The 22530-nt window shown below is 49.4% G+C and overlaps 1 protein-coding gene across 1 annotated transcript in view; it reads left to right on the top strand.

Moving 5' to 3' along the window:
- NDNF (neuron derived neurotrophic factor) overlaps positions 1-21892 on the top strand; it is a 33749-nt gene extending 11857 nt beyond the window's left edge. The window contains exons 2-4 of the mRNA XM_087816222.1: positions 12554-12742; positions 17791-17915; positions 19897-21892. Coding sequence (XP_087672348.1) covers positions 12555-12742; positions 17791-17915; positions 19897-21290 — 1707 coding nt within the window. The 5' untranslated portion in view covers position 12554 and the 3' untranslated portion in view covers positions 21291-21892. The remainder of the gene's footprint in view (positions 1-12553; positions 12743-17790; positions 17916-19896) is intronic.
- Positions 21893-22530: the final 638 nt, after the last annotated feature.

Here is a 22530-nt window from a genome sequence, read left to right as displayed (position 1 = left end):
TCCCATTTAGCTCATGTTATCTCTCTCTTGTGAAGCAAACTCATAAACCGGCAACAAGAGCCAAATTTTTCACTTATTCATTGCACACCCACAAAATGTGTCAGGGGCACCTGCCTGGTGTTGGGCTGTGTGACCCCATTGTAACTGTTGCAGGTGAAGAGGGTTTCCTTTCCACTCCTTCCACTCCAGGATCTCAAGAATATGGACGGTTTGCATGGTCTTCAACAGAAGTATGAGCACAGCCCAGCTGGGGTGGCTCAGCGGTTGAGCGTCGACCTAGGATCCAGGCGATCAGGGTTCAATTCCCGGTCAGGGCACATGCCCGGGTTGTGGGCTCGATCCCCAGTAGGGGGCGTGCAGGAGGCAGCCGATCAGTGACTCTCTCATCATTGATGTTTCGCTCTCTCTCCCTCTCCCTTCCTCTCTCTGAAATCAATAAACACATTTAAAAAAAAAGAAAGTATGAGCATAGGAAGGTGCACAACCGAGTCTCCGCGTGGTTGGAGCTGCTTGAGTCGCGAAGGAGAGGAGTTTGCATCCAGAGAGGTGGCAGAGGCGGCCGGGCCAAGGAGGGAGCCTGGCCGAGGCCCGGGGGCCCTGCTGGGAACTCGGAGCAGAGAGGGGAGCTGTCGGATGTGAACCGCTGGAGTGAGTCGTGGTGGAGGGTGTGGGACCTCGTGTGCCATGAACTTCTTCCTCTAGTTCATGGGAAGCCATCTGACTTTTTTTTCTTTTTTTGGAGAAGATTGGAACAGATTTTTGCCTGTAGGGCAACGATGTCAGTCCTGTGCAGAAGGGTGGGGGAGAGATGCGGGAGTGGGTGTGAGCAGTGAGTGACGTGTCGCATGGGCGTGCGGCTTGGGAAGAGGGGACCCGTTGGAGAGGTGGTGCGGCGGGTCGATGGACGGGATTTGGTGGTTGGGAATGGGATTGAAGGAGCGAATAACATCGAGGCGGTACAGGTGTGCGCGGGTCCCCCAGCGTCGCAGGCAGCCCTCACAGCCGTGCCAGGACTGGTGGCGCTCCTCCGTCGACAAACGGAAAGGGGCTCAGGGCCGTGGTGTGCCCACACTGCGGGGAGGGTGGCGCTCTGACAGACGACGGGCCGATTCGGATCCCCATCCTGAGCCCGGCCGGTGCGGGGCCAGGTGACACCCTGAGTGTTCGGTGCGGGGCAGGCGGAGGGCGGGGGTCTGCAGCTAAGAGCAGACAACCATCCCGGCTTCCTTGAATCCTCCGGAAATTTTAGGGATTTTTCTGATGGGAGAGATTTCCAATGACCTTACTCTTTCCTAAGCTTCTTGAAAGCAACCTAAAGTAAGTATTTATGTATTGCCAACTGTATGCAAGGACTTAGAAAGCCTACATGGGGATGTAAAGATAAGTACAGGTAATCTGTGTCTTCGGGACGCTTGTTTGTGAACCGGTGTTATGTAAGCCTCACAGAGAGCTTTCTCAGGGGCAAGAACAAATATAAAAATAGCTGCAATTCAAGTGAAATAAGAAAGTACCACGAACATCAAAGTGCCTGGTTCCCCCGGAGGACGGGCTCTGCCTTGTCTGCCTCTGGGGCCCCTGGCAGCTTGCAGTGGGCGCTTCATACACCAAGTTCACTCTGACCATGAGCGGACAGCCCTCAGACAGCAAGCCATCCGAGTGCACGCGCGGCCACAGCCCCCCCCCAGCATTGCCCTGACGTGCCCGCGCTCCTCTGGGGGTGGGTACCTCGCTCCAGCGTCAGGCGGCACCCTTCCTCCCTGAGAACACCTCCTGCTCGCTAACCTGCTCCTTTCAGCTGGAAGGGTGCGGTCAGGTAAGTCTCTTCCTGGGCCCCCTGCCTCCCTGTCACCAGGGCCTCTGATCTGTCTTCCTCTGATCAGGGGCCAGAGGGCATCCGGTGTCCCTGCCCACCCAGGCGCTGGCTGAACCCTGGCTACTTGGTCCACACCGGTCAGGGCTTCTGTGACTTGGGGCCTGTCTTCAGTCTGTGGGGTGCCACTGTGTCCCCCTTGCGGGCTGAGGCTTGCAGTGAGCGAGCAGGCAGGTAGATTCTAGGTGTGAAGCCCAGCAGACCAAATCCATCCTTCCCCTCGGCCTCCCTCGGTTTCCTCATCTGTGAGGAGTCCCCGCCAGTCCCAGCGCTCTGTGGGTGTCCAGGGCTCGCTCCTCTCCACGCACAGCCCTGCTGAAATGTCCCTCCTGACCACTGAGCCCGGAGGGCCCCTCCCTGTCCCCCCACCCTGTGGCTCCCTTCTGCCTCCCCCGGCCTCACCCTCTCCCTCGGCTGCTCCCTGGATTCCTCGGGCAGGGTCCCCCCAGCTCCCCCTCTCTTCTGCACCGACATGTGCACGGCCCACGCATGGGACCGTGGTTTACCACAGTGTTCCCAGAGCCCGGGCAGCGCCTGTGGGGTGGATGCCCAGCCAAGGGTCCCTGCCACTCCATGGTGCCCGCTCTCTGAGAACAGGCCTCTGTTGCCCTGCCTGTGGGTGAGGACCGTGACTCCCTTAACCACCGGAAGCTCCTGACACAAGATTTCTTTCACCAGAACTTAATGGTCGGTGCAGCCCATGTGAGCAGCAGATGGAGCTGCCGGAGTCATCAGAGCCCTTTAAGCCAGGCTGTCGTAAGAACAGGCCCGTCTTTGAGTTTGAATGATTTTAGCACCTGGTTTTTGTTGGTAAGTGAGGAGAATTCTAAAAGCCTTTTGAAGTTCCTCTGCGAAGGTCGTAGGTAACCCTGAGGCCGGTGGGAAGGCGATGGGAGTCTGGTCGTTGCTGATGGACACGAGGATACTGATGGTTTTGGAGTCCCGCGTTCCTGCTCGGGAGTTTGGTTTCGCCTCAGTTTTAGCCTGGCTGTCTCTAGCACAGCTGCAGGGCTCAGTGTAGACGGTGCCGTGGTTACTCAGCGTGGTCTGTTGGTCCATCAGCATTTAGTGAACACAATGCGATTGTCACAGTGTCTGAAGATTGCTGCTTGTCTCTTCTAGAGTATGCAGCCTCCGAGCTTGGGTTCTGTCCTGACAACCCTGCGGGTCACCTCTTGGCTTTCTCAGCCTGATTTTCCAGCCGTTGCTGAGCTCACCGCTGTGTCTGGCCACGCCCGTGGGTCCACCTCATCGTCACAGTGGTCACTCCCCCAGGTTCCTCTCTTCCTGCTGTGTCCAGAGCAGTGCCCGGGAGCTTCAGTAATATGACACTGGGCAGATGGGTGCACGGGGCCTCTGTAAGTTTCATTTAGCCTGTCTGGTCACCTGTGCCAAATTGTAATGTTTTCTTCTAAGATTTTCTTTATAACTTCTATACCTGTTTCTCTGGCTTCCATCAATAAGCCCTTACCTGGTCACTTCCCATCAACCAGCCTTTACCTGGTCACTTCCCATCAACAGGCCCTTACTAGAGCTAAAATATGGCTTTGGATGTCTCCTTCCAGCTGCTTTCAACAAATTAGTTGGCCTCAAATATTACACATCCCTTCAGTTGAAGTGTAAGTTCAAAGCAGCAACTCCTGGTGTGCTTGCACACGTGTGTGCATGTGTGTGTGCACACTTAGCGCCTTTCCCTGGTACGTCTCATCCACCGTGACAATTGAAATCAATATTTTTGTTTTTCAACCCACATGCCTTTCTGCGTCCCACGATGGCACTTGCTCCTCTGTTTCACAGCATGAAGGGAGTGACTCCCTGTTCCTCCCTTCTAACACCTTACTAAGAATTCACTCTAGAGACTGCATCTGGGACGGCCAGCAATTCATGAATTTCATGATGCACCTGCGAAGTCTACCTAATTCCATTTCTCTCGGCTTTCCCCCATCTCTTCGTTACTTACGCTTTGTGCGTTTACTGTGCCTGTTCCTATAACCGAGGTGTGATCTCTGATGCCGCCTTCCCTCACTTCCTGCCTCCAGCTCACCTGCACGTTCTGGAGACTGTGCAGAACACACCCCAGCTCACCATTCCTCCCCTGTCCCCCATGAAGTTGAAACGTCACCTGCCTGTGAGGACAGCCGCAGTACCCTTCATCTACTCTTTTCCCTTCTACAAAGATGACATTGTTTTTCCTTTTAATATTGTCCCTTTCCTAAAATCTATTTTCTACACAATCGACAGTTATCTGTAGGAAACACTGACCGTCAGTCCTTGGCCTGCCCTGCTGAGAGGACTTTCCGTCACACTCAGAATGGAATCCAGACGCCCAAAGAGGGTTTGCATTGCTCCCTGTGATCTGCCCTTTACCCTCTGCTTTGCCCTTGACTGACTCTGCTCCCCACTGACATCCTTTCCTTTCGGTGTGCCCCATGCCTGATGCTGCCTCAGGGCCTTTGCGTGGGCTGTTTCTCTCCAAGAATGCTCTTCCCTTGACATCTGTTTCACTGGCTTCCTCTTGTTTGTATCTCAGAGTCAATGTCATTCGCTCCAAGGAGCCTTGAACTGTTTCACCTACAGTGGCCGTCGCCACACCCTTCCAGACAGCCCCGTTTCCCTTCTCTGCACAGCAGTGAATAGCAGTCCGTGGTGCTTTCTTATGATAGCACCTTATGATCATAAATACGTCAAGAAGAGAGGAAGTCTTGTTTTACTGGCACAATGTTCAGGGGCTAGCACGTAGAAGGTGCTCAGTTAACATTTGTTTAACTCTTACTGATGCAGTTCTGTCTCCGCCTCCGCTCCCTGACCTTTCCACCGCCATCTGCCATCCCCAAACCTGGTTCTCCCTTCTCCCATTTTCTCTCCGAGTCCCGCTCTGTCTTCGCCAGCTGTTGGCGAGTCTTCACTCCACCTCCTTGAGCGCTCCTTATCCGAGCCACCCTTTCCTGTCCATACGGGCTGTCTTACACTGCAGGGCACTTATGCACGATGTCCACTCAGTGGCACTGTAAAGAACATGGGTCCGTATTAAATATGTCTGTACTTTTAGTGTATTTTTGGCGTGTTCCACACTGCAGGGGCGCAGTATTTGTTGAGCGTGATAATTCCTGTCCCCCTCCTAGGCTGGCGTGCGCTGCTCGGTCCCATTGGCGGGCTGCTTTAGTCACCCTTTGCAAACATGGAAAAGAGGATATTTCTGTATTTATAAGAATGGCCACACTCTGCAGTTAGACAGCCGCGCTCCGCAGTGAGTGCGGACCAGGAGCTCAGCGGGCACGGCGGGTAACTCCTCCTTCGGGCACATCTGTCAGAGCCCTTTGCTGCCACCTGCTTTAGTCACCCTTTGCAAACATGGAAAAGAGGATATTTCTGTATTTATAAGAATGACCAACTAATTTCAGTTAACATTTTCATTGTTTGCAAAAGATGAAACAAAACAGCTTCTGGGAATTCGGCTTTTTTATGGCTGAGCCTCTGGCTCGAGGGACGGCGTGTGCCAGCGGGCATTTTAGCGCAAGGCGCAGACAGAGCCCGGGCTCCAGAGCAGTCGGGCAGGCGGGGGCGGGGGCCCCCAGAGCCACCCTTCTTCCTTTACACGAGGTCACGTGCTTCACAGTCACCATCAGATGTGGTATGGCTGATTCAACAAAAACAAATGCCCCTGAGTTTAAAAATAGGGCTAAAAGACTAAATATTTGCACTTAGAAAGGAAAAGAAAATAACAGAAATCTCTGCGGCGGACGACTCCTTGCAAGGATCCTAAGTTATAATCATGCACTTTCCACACTCTGTAATTAAACATCAGATTTCATTTATCCCAGATGCCTTTGCCTCAAGTCAGTTCAGAATCCTTCTTTCTGGTTGTTGTAAATTTGTTTCATGTTTGTAGCCTAGACATGACTGGGGACATTGGATAGGTTTTAACTGAATCTCGATGACACTATGGTTTTTTAAAATTGTATAATTTGTGTGGCATATTTATACTGATGACGCTGACCGTGGGAAGTTATAGAACATGCAGTGTCTATGAAGGCTCGGTGACATTTTTATATATCTGTTCATGTGTTTCTGCAAGGCTCCTGAGGACCTTGGTGGCCACTGGAGAGGGACGGAGGTTAGCTTTGGTCACGTGACGCTCGGGTAGGCACAGCTGTGGGCTGCTGTTCTGAGGGCTGGACAGTGCTGGCAGAGGTCATCAGGCCCTGAATTCGGGAGACACCTACTCAGGGAGCCTTGGACAGTTACATGAAACCCCCCGAAAGAACTTTGTATTCACCAGATTTACAAATTCCCTACTTTAATGAGATCATGTAACTAAACAGCAGTCTGTGTATGTATTAAAGGCAAGCTTTTCAGTGGTGGAAATCTTTCCCTACTCTGAAGAGTCTCAGTTAGGATTTGTGGTTAAATTCATTTAATACATTTTTAAAGAAGTAAATTAACTGGATCCATTTACCTGTTGTCATTGTTCACATAATTTCAAATAATAGTTTTTTATTTTCACTAATCTAACCAGCAGATATTAGCCTACGTGGTAAATCGACTAGCCGACCTTATACAATTAAAGATAAATTTTGCACAGCGACAGTGATATGGCTGCTGCAGACACCCTGGGGCGGGTTTTATTTGCTTTGAGGCATCTTGTGTTTTCTGAGGCTAGAGGGCACCTGGGGAGTTGGTTGATACACTGGTAAATTGTTCCAACTTCCTTTAATTTTTTTCTTGCCATTTTCCAGTTCTCTAACATTTCCTTGGGTTTGTGGGGAAAGGATACCCCAGCTCGGTCTGACTATTTATTTTAGCTACACTACAGGCTGCATAGAATAAAAAGCTCAAGTTAATGCGGAGAGTCTGAGAGTTACTTGTATGCTTTCAGTTGTCCATCAGCTCCCTTTGGGGAGCAATAAAAATGCTCCCGGTGTCTTCATTGCTCTCTCTTTACAGTGTCTTCAGCTTGTCCCTGTAATCCATATGTGTCCACTTTTCCCCGTGGAGTGGTGGGCAGAGAGCACAGTGGAGAAGGCGATGGGTTGAGCGGGAGCAGCAGCCAGTCCTCGCAGTCCCCAAACATTCCCAACAAAACCCTCTCCACGCCTCTTGAGCTGGGTGTTTGCCCACTCACCAGAGGGGGCAACACATAGAAAAATGGACATGCATGTAAAAGGGTCTTTGGGGCCCACTGCTCAGTTACCTTTTTTCTAACATCAACTCATTGGACTCATATAACGTTTCTAAATGGTTTGACCTTAAATGTGTGTGTGTATCATATAAACGAATTACATTTAAAATTATTTACTCTTCAGTGCCCAACCTCTCTCTCCTTCTGTACCTGCAGGCCACATGGTCAACCCACAGACAATTATATTTCACAAGCAGCTTCTCTTTAAGATGCATTAGCATTCTAAAGGCTAAAACTGACTCACATCACCAATACTCTAGATTATTAACCATCTAGATTAAAGACTGAGGTGTCACACCATGGTCCTTTCCCCCTTCTCACTTCTGTCTCAGCAGGATCTGAGGGTATGTGTCCACCGTGACAGCCTCCGAGCACAGGAACAAAGTCAGTGTGAGGTCAGCACCTGTGGACTCGACTCATCAGACTGTCCCAGCTGAAACTGTCAGTCTTCTCGGTACAAGAGAACACTGCCTAGATTTTCCCTTTCTGGGCCGGTGACTCGATTGATCCACCCAGCAAATTAAAATATTTGGAATCATCCTAGCAACTTTGTACTTCTGTGGGGACTGGACCCTTGATTGTAGAAAGATAGCAGGATTTCCTGCTCTGCAGACGCATTTCCTAGATTGTCCACCAGGAGCCCGGAGAAAAGAAATAATGCTGAAAAGGAAGCCCTGAGAAGCGTTACTTAATTTAAACTTCAGACCTAAATAAGCTCTGGGCACCTAGAAGTCACAAAAAGAAATGAGAGGAAACATTAAGCCATTAGAGGGCACTTTTGCAATCTCAGAATAAAAGTCTGCTCTATGGACTGGCTTACCCAAGGCTTACTCTTAGGAATGTATTTTCAGTTATTTATTTACAGTGACTCATCCTTAAGCTGAATGTCTGAGAGAAAATATTTTATTGGCCTGGAAATAAAATGTATAAAATCTTAAAACCGTCTTTAGAATATACAAGTAAATAGATATTGCATCACTGAATATAAGTTGTAAAAATAGGTACAATATGTCTGCATAGTAGTTTTTCGATTAGCTATATTCAATGCTGCTTTTAAATACATTTTGTTAAAAAAAAATTTGGCCTGGCCGAGCATGGCTCAGCAGTTGAGCATCGATCGAGGATCCAGGAGGTCGCAGTTCGATTCCTGGTCAGGGCACAGGCCCAGGTTGCTGGCTCGATCCCCAGTCAGGGCGTGCAAGAGGCAGCTGATCCATGACTCTCTCATCATTGATGTTTCTCTCTCTCTCCTTCTCCTTTCCTCTCTCTGAAATCAATAAAGATATATTTAAAAAAAAAATTTGCCCGTAAACTGATCACATGGAATAAGTGATTAACTTCCCTTAATACCTGACTACTTTTTTTCACCAATAAGTGAACGTTATTTGGTAACATTTTGGAAACTATACTCCTACAGGGTATGAAGTCCTGTGTATTGGGATTATACTAATTCTTCTTGGAGTTTTATTGAAAAGTAATTGACGTACATCACTGTATCAGTTCAAGGTGTACAGCATGATGGTTTGACTTACAATATTGTAAAATGGTTACTACAGTAGGTTCAGCTAACACGCATCTTCTCCTTTAGATACAATAAAAAGAAAATAGAGAAGAAAAGTAAAAAGGAATCATACTTTTCTCTTGAAGACATCTATTTTGCCCATAATTGATGGAACAATTAAAATGGTTAAAATTGTTTCAGAAACAAAAAGTGTGAACTGATAGGCTTTTAGCCAGGGAAAGCTGATGTTTTATATAAAGAAAGCAAAAGATAAAGTTGAGTTTATTCCCTACTGGTGGTAATCTAAATTAAAATGTCTACTGAGCCAGTAAAGTTGATAAGCTAGTAAAAAACTTAGTAAGTCAGTGCTTAGTGTCAAGAGCTAGGAGATTTGAGATTTTTATCCTACTTAAAAGCTAATGAGTTGGCCTGCCATCGTTTTCTGAGTGCTGGATGGCACAGGACTCTTGGGTCAGAGATAAAGGACTTCCTTATCAGAGCAACAGCAGGGCCCACAGTATCATCATTTTCTCCCATTGGCTCCCTGACCCCCAATTCTCACAGGATGGCGCAAAGAGGGCCAGATAGCACCAGCCCATGCAGTGGGGTTTATTACAAGAGAGGAGCCCTGAGCCCAGGGAACCTACACCTTTTATAACGGGTAGTGATCATGCCCGCTGTTTGCTCCGAAGGCTTTATCTCCCAAGGCTGTTCACTACACAGACATCCCTGGAAAGATCATCTCAAACAAACACAGCTGTTCTTCTGCTCCCAGGAGATGCAAAACCTGCACAGAGACCCCTAGGGAACTTTCTCAGCACTTCCTCTGCATAATCTTATCATCCGAAGTTGTTCAGCTTGCTAAATATTAAATTGCAGAGTAGCTGATGAGGGGAATATATAATAATCATATTTACATTTTTAAAGTCACTCATGATAAATAGGTCATAGTTCTCACATTCTATTCACTCTGGAGTCTTATCTGTCTATGCCACAGTTTGACCATTTTGGAAAGGGGACAAATAGCAGTGCCTGCACCAGAGGGTTGTTGCCAGCATCACATGAGATCACGTGTGTAAAACACTTAGGAGATTGCCTGGCATGCAGCATGTACGCAACAAAATTTACTGATGTTATTCAAAATCCATCTCATAATGATAAAGAGAAAGTATTTCCCACAGCAGCTGAGGATGCTGGGAAATTCCTCACCAGTCAGAACTAGCTGGCTGTCTAACTCGGGCTGACCTGCATACCCCAGATGTCCTGGGGCTCTGGCAGCTTGTCCTGCTCTGCTGTACAGGGTACTAAGTGCTTGTGCTAAGTGCTTGACAGCTTCATGGACCAACACAGGGCCTAATGAAGCTTCTTTGCCATGAGTGGTTCTAGGGCAAATACGCCTGCATATGTCACACTCAAGCGGTGCCATGTGGCATGTGCCCTCCAAGTTCCTAATGAGTGTTGGAAGCCAAATTCTCACCACTTCTGAAAGGGCTTATTTCATGGTCTGGCCTCTTCTGCTCTCAGGAGGCAGAGTTTCAGAGATGTTCCTCCATAGTGCTCGGAATATGATTTCTTATGCTAAAATAATAAGAATTTCTTTTTTTTTTAAAGTTTTTTTTTTTTTTTTTTTTTTTAATATATCTTTATTGATTTCAGAGAGAGGAAAGGAGAGGGAGAGAGAAGGATAGAAACATCAATGATGAGAGAGTCATTGATTGGCTGCAGCCTGCAACCTGGGCATGTGCCCTGACGGGGAATCGAACCCCGATCTCCTGGATCCTAGGTCGATGCTCAGCCGCTGAGCCACGCCCGGCCGGGCTGAAATAATAAGAATTTCCTAACAGAGGCAGTGTATCAAATTCTATCCAGATCGAGGGCCATCAGAGGGGAGGGGTCCCATCCACTTTGGTTCCTGTTTGTTTCAAGTAGGTTCTCTGAGTTTTAATTTTTATTCATCCGGCCACCTTTTGTCGATAAAGCCCTTGTCTGCTGGTAGAAACTCACCTGAGCCACTCCTGCCCTTGGATTTCATCTTGACAGTCATCTGGATAGCTGAGGGACAGATCGTTGGAGAGTATTTACGGAGGCCTGGTCTTATTCCTAAACTGCTAACTAGTTGGGGAGGAGATTAGTATTGTCAAATCATCACTCATTTTCAGAGTTCAGAGGTTACCTACCCAAATTCTTCAGAAAAATGAAGTCTAGAGTGGTTAAGTGCATTGCCTAAAATGCCACATCCAGGTAGGAGCTGAAACCAAAACGTCAGGTTTCTTAGCTGTTGTCAGGTTTCATTCCATTACAGTGCCGTGGAGGAGGAAGGTGGCATTCAGAGCCTTTGGTAAGCAATTGTAGCGGATAAACAGTTGGGCTGTGCAGTCAGACCCACCTGGATTTATACCTTCTCTCTGCCCATGTAAAAGGGGGCGTAGTTTTGTATAAGACTAGTACCCACTCCGCGAGGTTTCCGTGAACTGGGCCCGCTCTGCGCGGTAACTCAGGAACTGGAGAGGTTTCTGTGGAGAGCTGCAGGGCACCTGGCAGAAACAGCCGCTGGGGAAGAAGTTAAGAACTTCTTGAGCAAGCTCGCTGTGAAAGCTGCTTCTCACACCTCATAAAAAAGAAGAGTTTATTCCCTTCAAAAATTATTTTAGTTGTATGGGTCTATTTTTAATAGCCTTCAAAGAAAGATAAAATTAAAGTCAAAAGATGGCTTAAGTCCAGGTGCCCTCGCAGCTACAGTAATGACTCTTTAGAAACAAAACTGGCCTTCACTGCATTATAAATGATGGAAAATATTTGCATTTGACTTTCTCACTATTTAAATTTCTTAAATGTAAAACACTCTATTTCCCTAATGCTCCAGTTCCCTGATGCACAAAGTCAGAGAAATAAGGTGAAACACTTGACCTGGAAAGAACTTGCCTCAGTGGGGACACTGAGTCATGTAGAAGTTGGCGTCCTTGCCAGCATCCCTGCAGCAGCGGGCAGTAGACAGTGATCCATAATGACTTCTAGGGCCTCTGATGAGAGCCAGTGATGAATGCCACAGTATAACTCAACGACAAGAAATGACCAAGCTACACAACTACTGTGCCGTGGTCTCGCTTGAGCTGAGAGAGGGAATCCAAGCCCTCTTTCTAGTGCAGCAAAGGCTTCTCTCTAAAGGTTGTATCGAAGAGCCTGGTATTCTGTAATACTTAGACGTCAGCAAAGAGCTCGCCTTGTGATTTCGGACAAAGTGCTTAATCTCTGAGCAAGTTAAACCTTACACTCTCCAGCACTCCCTGGTGCGTGGAAATCTGATTTTGGGAATCAGAACACTGCTGTACATGTGTAACGCTGGGTCGGGTTTTGAGGAGTAGAAACAACTGTGCAGTGCCCTGGCCCAGGTGGCTCAGATGATTGGCGGTGGGTCCCATACACCAAGAGGGTGGTGGATTCCATTCCCAGCAGGGCACATCCCCGGGTTGCGGGTTCAATCCCGGTCGGGATGCATGCAGAGGCAACCAACTGATGCCTCTCTCTCCCCTCCCCCCTTCCTCTCTCTCTCTGTCTCCCCTTCTTCCTTCCTCCCTCCCTCCCTAAAATCAATAAAAAAATAAGCAAATAATTGTGCAGTGGTTCACTTCAGGCCCTCAGCAGGTCTCTTGGACTCACTAAGGTTCAAACTCTGAGACATTCGCTTGCAGGTACCTACAGTGACCACGCCGGCTCCTGGACTATGAAGTGGGGTTTCCTCTCGGAACACCCAGGGAGGCCAGTGCTCCAGGACCCCTTTCCTCTCAACATCTTTTTACTCTGAAATTCTAGTGAATTCATTATCAACTCTGTGCTAAAATTTTTGGGAAGAAAAAAAAACACACAAAGTTTTCAGCATCACGTGCGTGATCCAAAATACGTAAGGCAGCTCTGACCTGTCAACACTGCAATCGCGTGACCCCCATAGAAAACGTGCGGCTTCCCCGGTGCCTGCAGAACTGACAGAATGCTTCCTGTCCCCCAGGATGGCGCCCCTGCGGTGGTGGCTGCTGTGGCTGCTGCTCCCGCTCAGCTCGTGGGCCCAGAAGCTGCCCACCCGCGACGAGGAGCTCTTCCAGATGCAGGTCCGCGACAAGGCCTTCTTCCACGACTCCTCGGTGATCCCGGACGGAGCTGAGGTCAGCAGTTACCTCTTCCGAGACACACCTAAGAGGTACTCTCCCCACAGCCCTTTCTTTACCCACAGGCTCAGCGGGGTGCCCCGGAGAAAGGCCGCCCCTTACACTGGGCCTCGATGCTCTGCCGTTGACCTGAGTGACCTTGCCTCTTTCCTCTAAGTAGGAAGAGACGGCGGAGCCACTGCTCATCCTCACGGGAGGCTCTGGGTCTTGCTCACTGTGACCTTTGGGTGGAAAGGGCGATTTTCGCATTTCTTACATTCTGGAATGACTACTTTCTTCAGGATAGAGGGCGATTGCTAAGAAAGACTCTCTAGGATTAAAATGAAATTCATTGAATACATACGCTTCCTCAAAGGGTTGCATTTAGCCTTAGAAGGGTAGTGTTTCTGTGACCAATGTGGTCAGATTCTGATAGAATCAAAAGGAACAGTGATAAAAGCTGTCCATTTACCTTCACGCTAACACCAGTAAGTTCTGCTCACACAATGCTGCTAACTATTTTGACCTTTAAAAGTGACCTGTTTGTTCTGTAATTAAGTACGGATGTGTTTGCCTTTCCTATAAGCTGATTCCATGTAAAGTTAGTTACCTTGCATTTCCCAAACCCCTCTCAACCATACTTCAAAAGCAGTTTCTCCTCCTAGCATTCCGAAGAGTGAAACTATCTCCCACCATCGATGGTACACTTTCCAAAGACCGAGGTGCAGCAAGTCGTTCCAAAGACCAAGTCGTTGGGGCATCTTTCTCTCATCGCTTCAGTTTTGATCGACAGTAATAATGGGAGGTGGTTCCCTCCCGCCATGGCCCACATGTCACCTTCTGGTAGCAGGGGGTCAGTTTTCCTAGCTTGACGGACGTGACCTGTGGTTTGGGCATGCAGCCCTGCCCGAATGAAGTTACCTGTTAGAATGAATGTGATAGCTTAGGAATTGAACTGTCAGTAACGTGTAAAATAATCACGAATCTCTCAATGACAGTCGTAAGAGTGAAGGCACCAAATGCAAGGACAGTGACATTGAAAGGACCTGATGTCCTTCTGCTCACAGGCTCAGTCTGTGGCGGCAGGGAAGGGCATAAGAGGCAGTCTAATCACTCAGCTGCATTAATCTCAGAGGAATTCTTGCTGGACACGTGCTTCTCGTATTATTTCGTCTGGAAATTTTTGAGCGAATCGCAGTTTTTCTTTAAAAATGACTCTGATTTCCCAAATGCACCTGTGTCCTGCTCTGAGGCGTTCTTTCCATACAGCTTTTCACATGGCTGCTCCTACCACTGAGTCACGTGAGGAGCTTACCCGTGATCCTCCGGTCTCTCAACATTAAATGTTTGGTCCTAAGAGTTGTCTTAAAAATTAGATTGCATTTTTTTCTTTGAAACAGTGTGTATTTCTTTCAACACATTTGAAACAGTGAGCACATGCTCCTCTCTTCCCTGGGTTTCTGTTTCTTTCACTTTTGTTCATTCTGTCTGTCCAGTTGTTCAGGTTTATCCAGATTGCCTTCCATCCCTAACTGCACGTGCTTCCCCATGAACCTGCCGGCTCGGAGGGACTCCCTGCTGTTTTGTATGTGCGGTGATTACCTGTGCAACGCGAGCCTCGTTTTATTCAGTATTGGTCGCCTATGGCCTGTACCTAGTTACTGAGACACAGTTGCTTGTTTTGAGAAGTAAACACCTTTCTTTGAAATGAGAACAGAAGGTAATAGGTGAACTTGCACATTGATTTCTGCTGCAGAGTGGTTAGGTCTGCTACCGACATAAAAACCAAAACCAAACAAAAACGGAGCGTTTGCATACTTTGTTACCTACATGATGCCAAATAAATTATTTTGCGGTAGCTATTTCTTTGTAATATTAATAGGTTCAGTTGTGTTTATGTGGTTAACACCTCCTTGCGATCTGGCCAAGGCAACAAAATGCTACTTCCCAAAAGTAGCCGGAATTGAAATTAAGCCCTCTGGCACCTGTCTTTCGGGATGCTCGTGGTACATAAATTCCGGTACAGTAGGCAGTTCAGTCATCTGGTTATTTTGTCTGGGTGGCTGCCTAAATTTATTGTTTTACAAACAAGTTATCTTTGCTATTATAGTTGTTTTTGCTATCATCTCCCAGCCCCGTCTCCAGCCTCTAACTCCTAATTTCTGTTTGAATAGTGGGGAAGGGGCCACATGTATTTTTTTTTTTAAAGATATCTTTTATTGATTCCAGAGAGAGGAAAGGAAAGGGGGAGAGAGAGAGATAGAAACATCAACGATGAGAGATTCATTGATCGAGGCCGCAACCCGGGCATGTGCCCTGACCGGGAATCGAACCCCGATCTCCTGGATCCCAGGTCAACGCTCAACCGCTGAGCCACTCCCGGCCGGGCTTTTTTTTTTTTCAATCATATTTATATCTGCAGATGGAAACAGACACGAGGTGCAAGTAAGCTCCGGCTACAACTATAAGGTTATTGTTGAGATTCTTGGGTTCCAGTCATTCTCTTAGTAATTCATTCATTAAGAAATGCTTATCAAGCACCTACCACATGCAGAAATCTGTGCTAAATGCTGGGAATACTGTGACTGAGAAATGAACCCTAAGTGGGCCCTCGTGGGGAAATGACATTAATCTAGTTATAATATAAATATATAGCCACTGATCGCAGTAGTGCCCAAGGTGAAAAGTGAAGGATGCTCTGAGGGTGTGCAAGAGAACCGGACCCTGAGCGAGGAGTCAGGAAAGGCATCCCTGGAGACATGAAATACCAGTGAGGGCAGAGCGTGCATTGCAGGCGGAGAAAGCAGCCTCGGCGTGGCTCTGAGCCGGGGGCGCCGGGAAGCCAGGGAAGCCGTGTGTGGCTGGATCACAGAAGGCAGCAGGCAGTGAGGCGGCACTGAGGGGGGCAGGCGAGGCCCCGCACCCAGAAGGTGTCAGACACTGCGAACGATGCAGGACTGTCCCCCCGAAGCTAAAATCTAAACCCAGTCATCATTTCATCCAACAGGTGCTTGAGAATTATTTTAGTGTCTAAATCTTCATCAAGGAATCGACTGCCCTACCCTCTCGTAGCTTTTATTCCGATTGCGAGAAATGGAAAAACACAAAAGTGAGCAAAGGGGTATTTGCTCCGCCAGGTAGTGACAGTGCTTTGAGGGAGAGCGGAGGTGAGGGAAGGGCGCCTCGGGCAGGGGGGTGATATCTTCCGTGAGGGCTGAGGCGGGCCCGAGCGGAGAGCCGGGGAAGGGACCACGCACCAAGGCCCCGCCTGGAGGAGGAGCGGCTCGGGCACGCGGGCGCCTGCGGAGGCCCAGGCAGCTGTGCCGGGACCGCGAGGGGCTCAGGGAAGGAGGCGCGTGAGTTTAGAGACTTGGTTGGGGACCCAAATCATTGCAAGGCCTGTGGCTTTTACTCTGAATGAAACAAGAAGCTCTTGGGGCGTTGGAGCCAGGGGTAGTGGCTTGTGCTGACTTAGGTGTACAAGGATCGTTCCACCTGGAAGGGAATAGACTAAGGGGGTCCAGGGGGCAACGAGGAGACCAGTGGAAGGCCATTGTGCTCAGGCAAGAAGTGGTGATGGCTTGGATGGGACGGTGACACGGAAGGTGGGGCAGAGTGATGGGTTCCGGATATATTTTAAAGGTAGGGCCAACAGTGTTTGCCGATTCCGTGGACGTGGAGTGGCAGAGAAAGAAGTCGGCAACGACTCTAAACTTTTTATCCTGAGCAACTGGCAGGTCGGGGTGTCATTCACCGAGCAGATGGGCTGCAGGAGAAGCTGATTTGGGGGCAAGAGTTAGAAGTTTGGATTCGATACCTTAAGTTTAAATTCCCAGTAACATCTAAGTGGAGATGGCAGAAGATAGTTGTACCTAAAATTGAGGTCAGAGCTCAGGCTGGGAGGTCAGTGTAGACCTGGGAGTGGCTGACGTAGCAGAGGGGGAAGCCGTGAGCCCAGGTGAGGTCGTGCAGGAGGGGGCGCAGGGAGAGAGGAGGCGGGCAGGCACAGGCCCCTGCCCATCCCTGGTCCCCGGGCGACAGCTTGGAAGGTGGAAGGAACCACAGGGAAGACGGATGGAGTAGAAGACCATGGTGGTCCCTTAGCAGAGGGTGTTGGGGGGCTACGGAGAGAACACGGAGGAAAGAGGCTCCCAGGAGGTACAATGCACAGGAGGTAAAACCCACGTAAGCTTTGCCGTGGAGCCAGCGAGCAGCTCTGGGCTTGCTAGAACCGAACCCAGCGGGTCCTCGTGGCAAGATTATAAGCTTTGAAAGCCCATGAAATGAGATCATCTGAGTTACCCAGAGGAAGAATATACAGCATTGTTACAGTTAGGCAATGTTTTCTTCTTCAAGAGTCTTTTGAGGCACTGTAAAAAAATCTGAGGGGAAAGGATAGAGCAGGATGTTTTGATTTTTTAAAATTTGTTTTAAAATCGCTAGGTTACTTAATTCCAACAGAAAGTCTTAGTGATGGAGAAACGAGTCTTTGCACTGATCGAAACCGTGATCTTTACTTTAAAAAATATCCTCAAATGGGATTAGATACCTCCATCCAAACAGGTGTGGACTGGCAGAGCTGCGAGTAACAGTCGCTAACGTGAGAGCTGAAGACAGCGCCGTGTTGCCAGAGACCAGCACGCCTTCTAGGAGTCCGCTGCCGGGGAAACAAGCTCTTGAAATAGTGGGTGGCTCTGTCAGGGTTCCCTTGGGGTAACTTACAAATTTATGGAAAACGGTACCTGTAGGTCAGTATACCCAGAAATTTCCTTTGGTCATGACTTGCTTTGCAATGGCAGGGCCCGTGTTAGTTGAATAACACCCCAAAATAGCTAAGTGTTGGTTCTTCACGCAGATAACCCCCGTATTACACATGTCGGTTCAGCATCTTTTATTTCACACTGTGCTGTTGGTAAATCTGGTTGCAGACCTTGGGGTGGTGGACAATCACAGTTAACGCTGGACGTGTCATGATTTGTGTCAAAGAGTCAGTTTTGGCCTCTGTTAAATGACAAGTGAAGCCGCGTGGGCTTTCCAGTGAGTCTTGGCTGTACGGGTTAGAGTGAATTACCTCGGTCTCAACGGGCCCTCTCCCCCACAGGTACTTCTTTGTGGTGGAAGAAGACAACACCCCGCTGTCAGTGACAGTGACGCCCTGCGACACGCCTCTGGAGTGGAAGCTGAGCCTGCAGGAGCTGCCAGAGGAGGCGAGCGGGCAGGGCTCAGGTGAGCAGCCGCAGGCCCGGGCCCAGCCTCCGCGCGGGGGCCGCGGGCTCAGGAAACACGCGGCCTTTCCCCAGTGAGGAGACTCAGCAGGATGCACAGGTGAAGGTGGAGACTCTCCACGGAGATGAGGAAACTGACGGGGTGGCATCAGGTCACGGTGATCTCGGTGACATGGGCGGTTAGGAGGGCAGGTGTGGGGCTGAAGGACTGAGGAAAGGGTGCAGCTGGGACTCGCCTCTCTGGCTGTGCTTTGTGATCCTGCCTGAATGTTGGAGTCGCCACTCGGGGCTTAGAGAAAACTGCCGTCTGGATTCTGTCCTCGGAGGGTCTGATGAGTTGCCCTGGGGTGGTCTGGACCTTGGGACTGTCACCAGCTCCCCGCAGTGATTCTGACAGGCAGCCAAGGTTAAGCACCTCTGGTCTCTGGGAAATAAGGGTGGAAACAAGGAGGGGGCAGAAGGGTGCTTAGCACCCTGAGTGTAGGACAAGTAGAAAGTCACAGGAGGCGCGGGGTTGGCATTTAGAGAAGGTGCCGGTGATGGAAAGCAAGGTACAAAGAAACAAGAAGAGCCTGCAGGAGGCCCTGGGATGACGGTGCTAAGGGGCGAAGGCATCGCTCGAAGGATGCCGCGCTCAGTCACGAGGGACGGTTGTAATTAGAAAGATACTGACCTAAGGGCAGTGGTGAGGCTGAGAGAGAAAATTTATGGCCATGTGATGGCTGTTGATCTTGTGGTTTAAGTAAGAAGCCCTGTATGCTTTGGGGTGAGCTGGAAAAGGGGGGTCCCTACTCGGTACCCAGTCCTTTCCTGGGTCCCCTGAACTCGTCCCCACACTGATCTCTGTGTGATAGCTGATGCTCACAGGGACAAAAGACGGAAAGCATTGTTTTCAGTATCTCCTGGACCCGCGTTCCATCCGTTGAACACGGGGCTCTTACTGGGCCTTTCCAGTCTACATTTTAAGGGGACTGTCCTGCTAACAAAAGTGAGGTTAGTGAAACAGCTGGCCATCCAAATGCAACGGATGGAACCCGCTCGGTAAGCAGATTGGCAGGAGGGGTAATCTCGAAAAGGATTGCAGTCTTTGACCTAAAAATTCCACTGATTGGAGTCTCTCCTGAAAAAAGAATTTAAAATCAGAACAGCCTTACACATATGTAACAGCACTGTTCATAGTGGTCAGAAACTAACCAATAGTATTATTTTTATGCTATAATCTTAAGTGAGAAAAGCAGGATTAAAAAATGCAGGTTTGTCTAGGTACATGCATGAAAAAAGAATGTTATTAAGTTACAAAGAAAAATGAGAGAGGATACTATCTGTAGCATAAAAATAGGTAAAAAATAAATGAAAGACTAGATGGAGATAACCCAAAATCTTTATAAAGGGCTGTTTCAGGACCATGACTATGGGTGATTTTTTAAAAATCCTCACTTGAGGATAGCTTTCGTTGATTTTTTGTTTTTAGGGAGAGGGAGAGGGGGAGAGAGCGAAACATCAACCACTTGCCTCCCATACCTGCCCTGACTGAGAATTGAACCCACAACCTTTCCGTGTGCAGGACGACCTGCAACCAACTGGGGCACCGGCCAGGGCAACTTTTTTTATCTGTCCTCTGTTTCCCAGTTTTCTGCTGGGAACAGTGTTTTTTTAAATTTAACTTAATTTTTAAAAAATATATCTTTATTGATTTCAGAGAGAGGAAGGGAGAGGAGGAGAGAGAGAGAAACATCAATGATGACAGAGTCATTGATCGGCTGCCCCCGACTGGGGATCGAGCCCACAACCTGGGGCATGTGCCCTGACCGGGAATCGAACCCCGATCGCCTGGATCCTAGGTCGACGCTCAACCGCTGAGCCAGGCTGGCCAGGCGGGAATAGTGTTATTCTGACAGCGGCGATGGGCGGGGAGCCCAAGCAGGCAGCTGAGCTCGCCCAGCGCGGCCTGGGCCTGACGCGCCTCGCGGTCTGTCTTCCAGGTGAGCCCGAGCCCTTGGAGCAGCAGAAGCAGCAGGTCACGAACGAGGACGGCACGGAGCTGTTCTCCTACAAGGGCAACGACGTGGAGTCCTTCGCGTCGTCCAGCTCCCCCTCCGGCTTGTACCGGCTGGAGCTCCTGTCCACAGAGAAGGACACGCACTTCAAAGTGTACGCCACCACGACACCAGAGTCCGACCAGCCCTACCCAGAGTTACCCTACGACCCCAGAGTGGACGTCACCTCCCTGGGACGCACCACAGTCACCCTGGCCTGGAAACCCAGCCCCACGGCCTCTCTGCTGAAGCAGCCCATCCAGTACTGCGTGGTCATCAACCGAGAGCACAACTTCAAAAGCCTCTGTGCGGTGGAGGCGAAGCTGAGCGTGGACGATGCCTTCATGGTGGCACCGAAACCGGGCCTGGACTTCAGCCCCTTCGACTTCGCCCACTTTGGATTCCCTCCGGAGAAGCCAGGCAAAGAACGCAGCTTCCTGGCCAAGCCGCCGGCAAAGCTGGGCCGCCCCGTCTACCCGCGGCCCAGGGCCGACATCCAGAAGATCTGCATAGGAAACAAGAACATCTTCACCGTCTCGGACCTCAAGCCCGACACGCAGTACTACTTCGATGTCTTCGTGGCCAACAGCCGCAGCAACATGAGCACCGCCTACGTGGGCACCTTCGCCAGGACCAGGGAGGAGGCCAAGCAGAAGACGGTGGAGCTGAAGGACGGGAAAGTGACGGACGTCTTTGTGAAAAGGAAGGGAGCCAAGTTTCTGCGGTTCGCTCCCGTCTCCTCTCACCAGAAAGTCACCTTCTTTGTCCACTCTTGTCTGGACGCTGTGCAGATCCAGGTGAGAAGGGATGGGAAACTGATTCTGTCCCAGAACGTGGAAGGCATCCGGCAGTTCCTGCTCAGGGGAAAGCCCAAGGCCAAGTATCTCATCCGGCTGAAGGGAAACAAGAAGGGAGCGTCGATGCTGAAAATCCTGGCGAGCACGCGGCCCGGCAAGCACGCCTTCCCCTCCCTGCCCGAGGACACGCGGATCAAAGCCTTCGACAAGCTCCGCACCTGCTCGTCCGCCACCGTGGCCTGGCTGGGCACCCAGGAGAGGAACAAGTTCTGCATCTACAAGAAGGAGGTGGGTGACAGCTACAGTGACGACCAGAAGAAAAGGGAACAGAACCAGTGTCTGGGGCCAGATACAAGGAAGAAATCAGAGAAGGTCCTGTGCAAGTACTTCCACAGCCAGAACCTGCAGAAAGCGGTGACCACAGAGACTATCAAGGGTCTTCAGCCTGGCAAAGCTTACCTGCTGGACGTTTACGCCATAGGACACGGCGGGCACTCTGTGAAGTACCAGAGTAAAGTCGTGAAGACCAGGAAGTTCTGTTAGTGACCCGGCGGGCAGGTGCGGCCGCGGGACTCGGGGGCCACCGCAGGCGCTCCGCAGCTGGGAGAAGGCGCGCCTGTGCCTGGCGGGGAAGGAAGGCCTCGGCGCGTTTGTGGATGCTGGCGCAGTCACTGCTGGAGGGGACGTGTTCTCGTGGGCCCCGAGGTGCCTGCTGTGCTGACGTCACAGATGGGACATCCTGAAGGAACTGCCACCCCTTGCTTTGACCACTGCATGAACTGCTCCTAAATTATTTTATTACCTAAAAGTTTAAAATATGCCGTTCATTGCACACATCCACAAAATGCAAGTCATCCCTCTCTATAGATGCTAGGATATATCTATATAAATTATTTTATAAAGTCTTGTTTTAAATGTCAGTGTTTCTATGATCGTAAACTATTAAAAGTCTCTTCCTGTTAAATACAGATCTAATCTAAGCGTATGAAGTGGACAGCCCTCTAGTCAGTATATTGTAAATTCTTATCTGTTGGGTAAAGTGTTTAAATGCTGTATGTATCTCATGTACAGAGTTGACACATTATATTCGTGTACATAAAATTAAAGATATTAGATTATATTCTTCTCATTCTCCCAAGCAGCTACCTTGGTGTATTCAATTAATATTCTGTCCCCCAAACTGTGCCTTTATGTGCTTTGGAACCAGAACTGACCCTTTCTCATAGTTAAAAGACATGCTCTTCTCCCTGAAGTTACTATGGCAGTAGAGACGGCTATTCCAGTTCGCATTTTGACATTAAACAGCTCACTGTTGTGAGAAGAGAGGGCGCCGATGGATTGGTTTCCATAGAACAAGACGAGCCAAACACTGCAGCTCCCTAGTGTCCAACAGATCGTCCTTAACAACCCAAACTACGCCACCTTGATTTTAAAAATAAGTATCTACTGTAAGTACAAAATTGGGATAATTCCAAGTGTTTTCCACACAACTGTGGTTAGTAATGAGAAAACAACGGAAGCTGCCGTTTTGTAACAGGGACAGTCTAATATTTTTCACTTTGATTTTTCATGAATTTTTAAAAAATAATTTAGGTGTAGGAATCGGGGCCACAAGTAACAACGACCATGTGTCAGAGGCTGTGGGAGGACAGTCCTAGGCCGTTCGCTCTCCGCGGGCTCTGTAGCTGGGTGTGATGAGAACACCGGAGCAGGATGCAGAAGGGACAGAACTTGCAGTCACCTGAGCTGTGTGACTTCAGGACACTCCGTTGTCCCCCTTCCC

Source organism: Miniopterus natalensis, chromosome 4 (genome assembly GCF_054644295.1).
Source record: "Miniopterus natalensis isolate mMinNat1 chromosome 4, mMinNat1.hap1, whole genome shotgun sequence".
Classification (NCBI taxonomy): Eukaryota; Metazoa; Chordata; class Mammalia; order Chiroptera; family Miniopteridae; genus Miniopterus; species Miniopterus natalensis.
The sequence above is the reverse complement of the archived record's forward strand: the minus strand, read 5'-3'. Positions and strand labels throughout refer to the sequence as shown.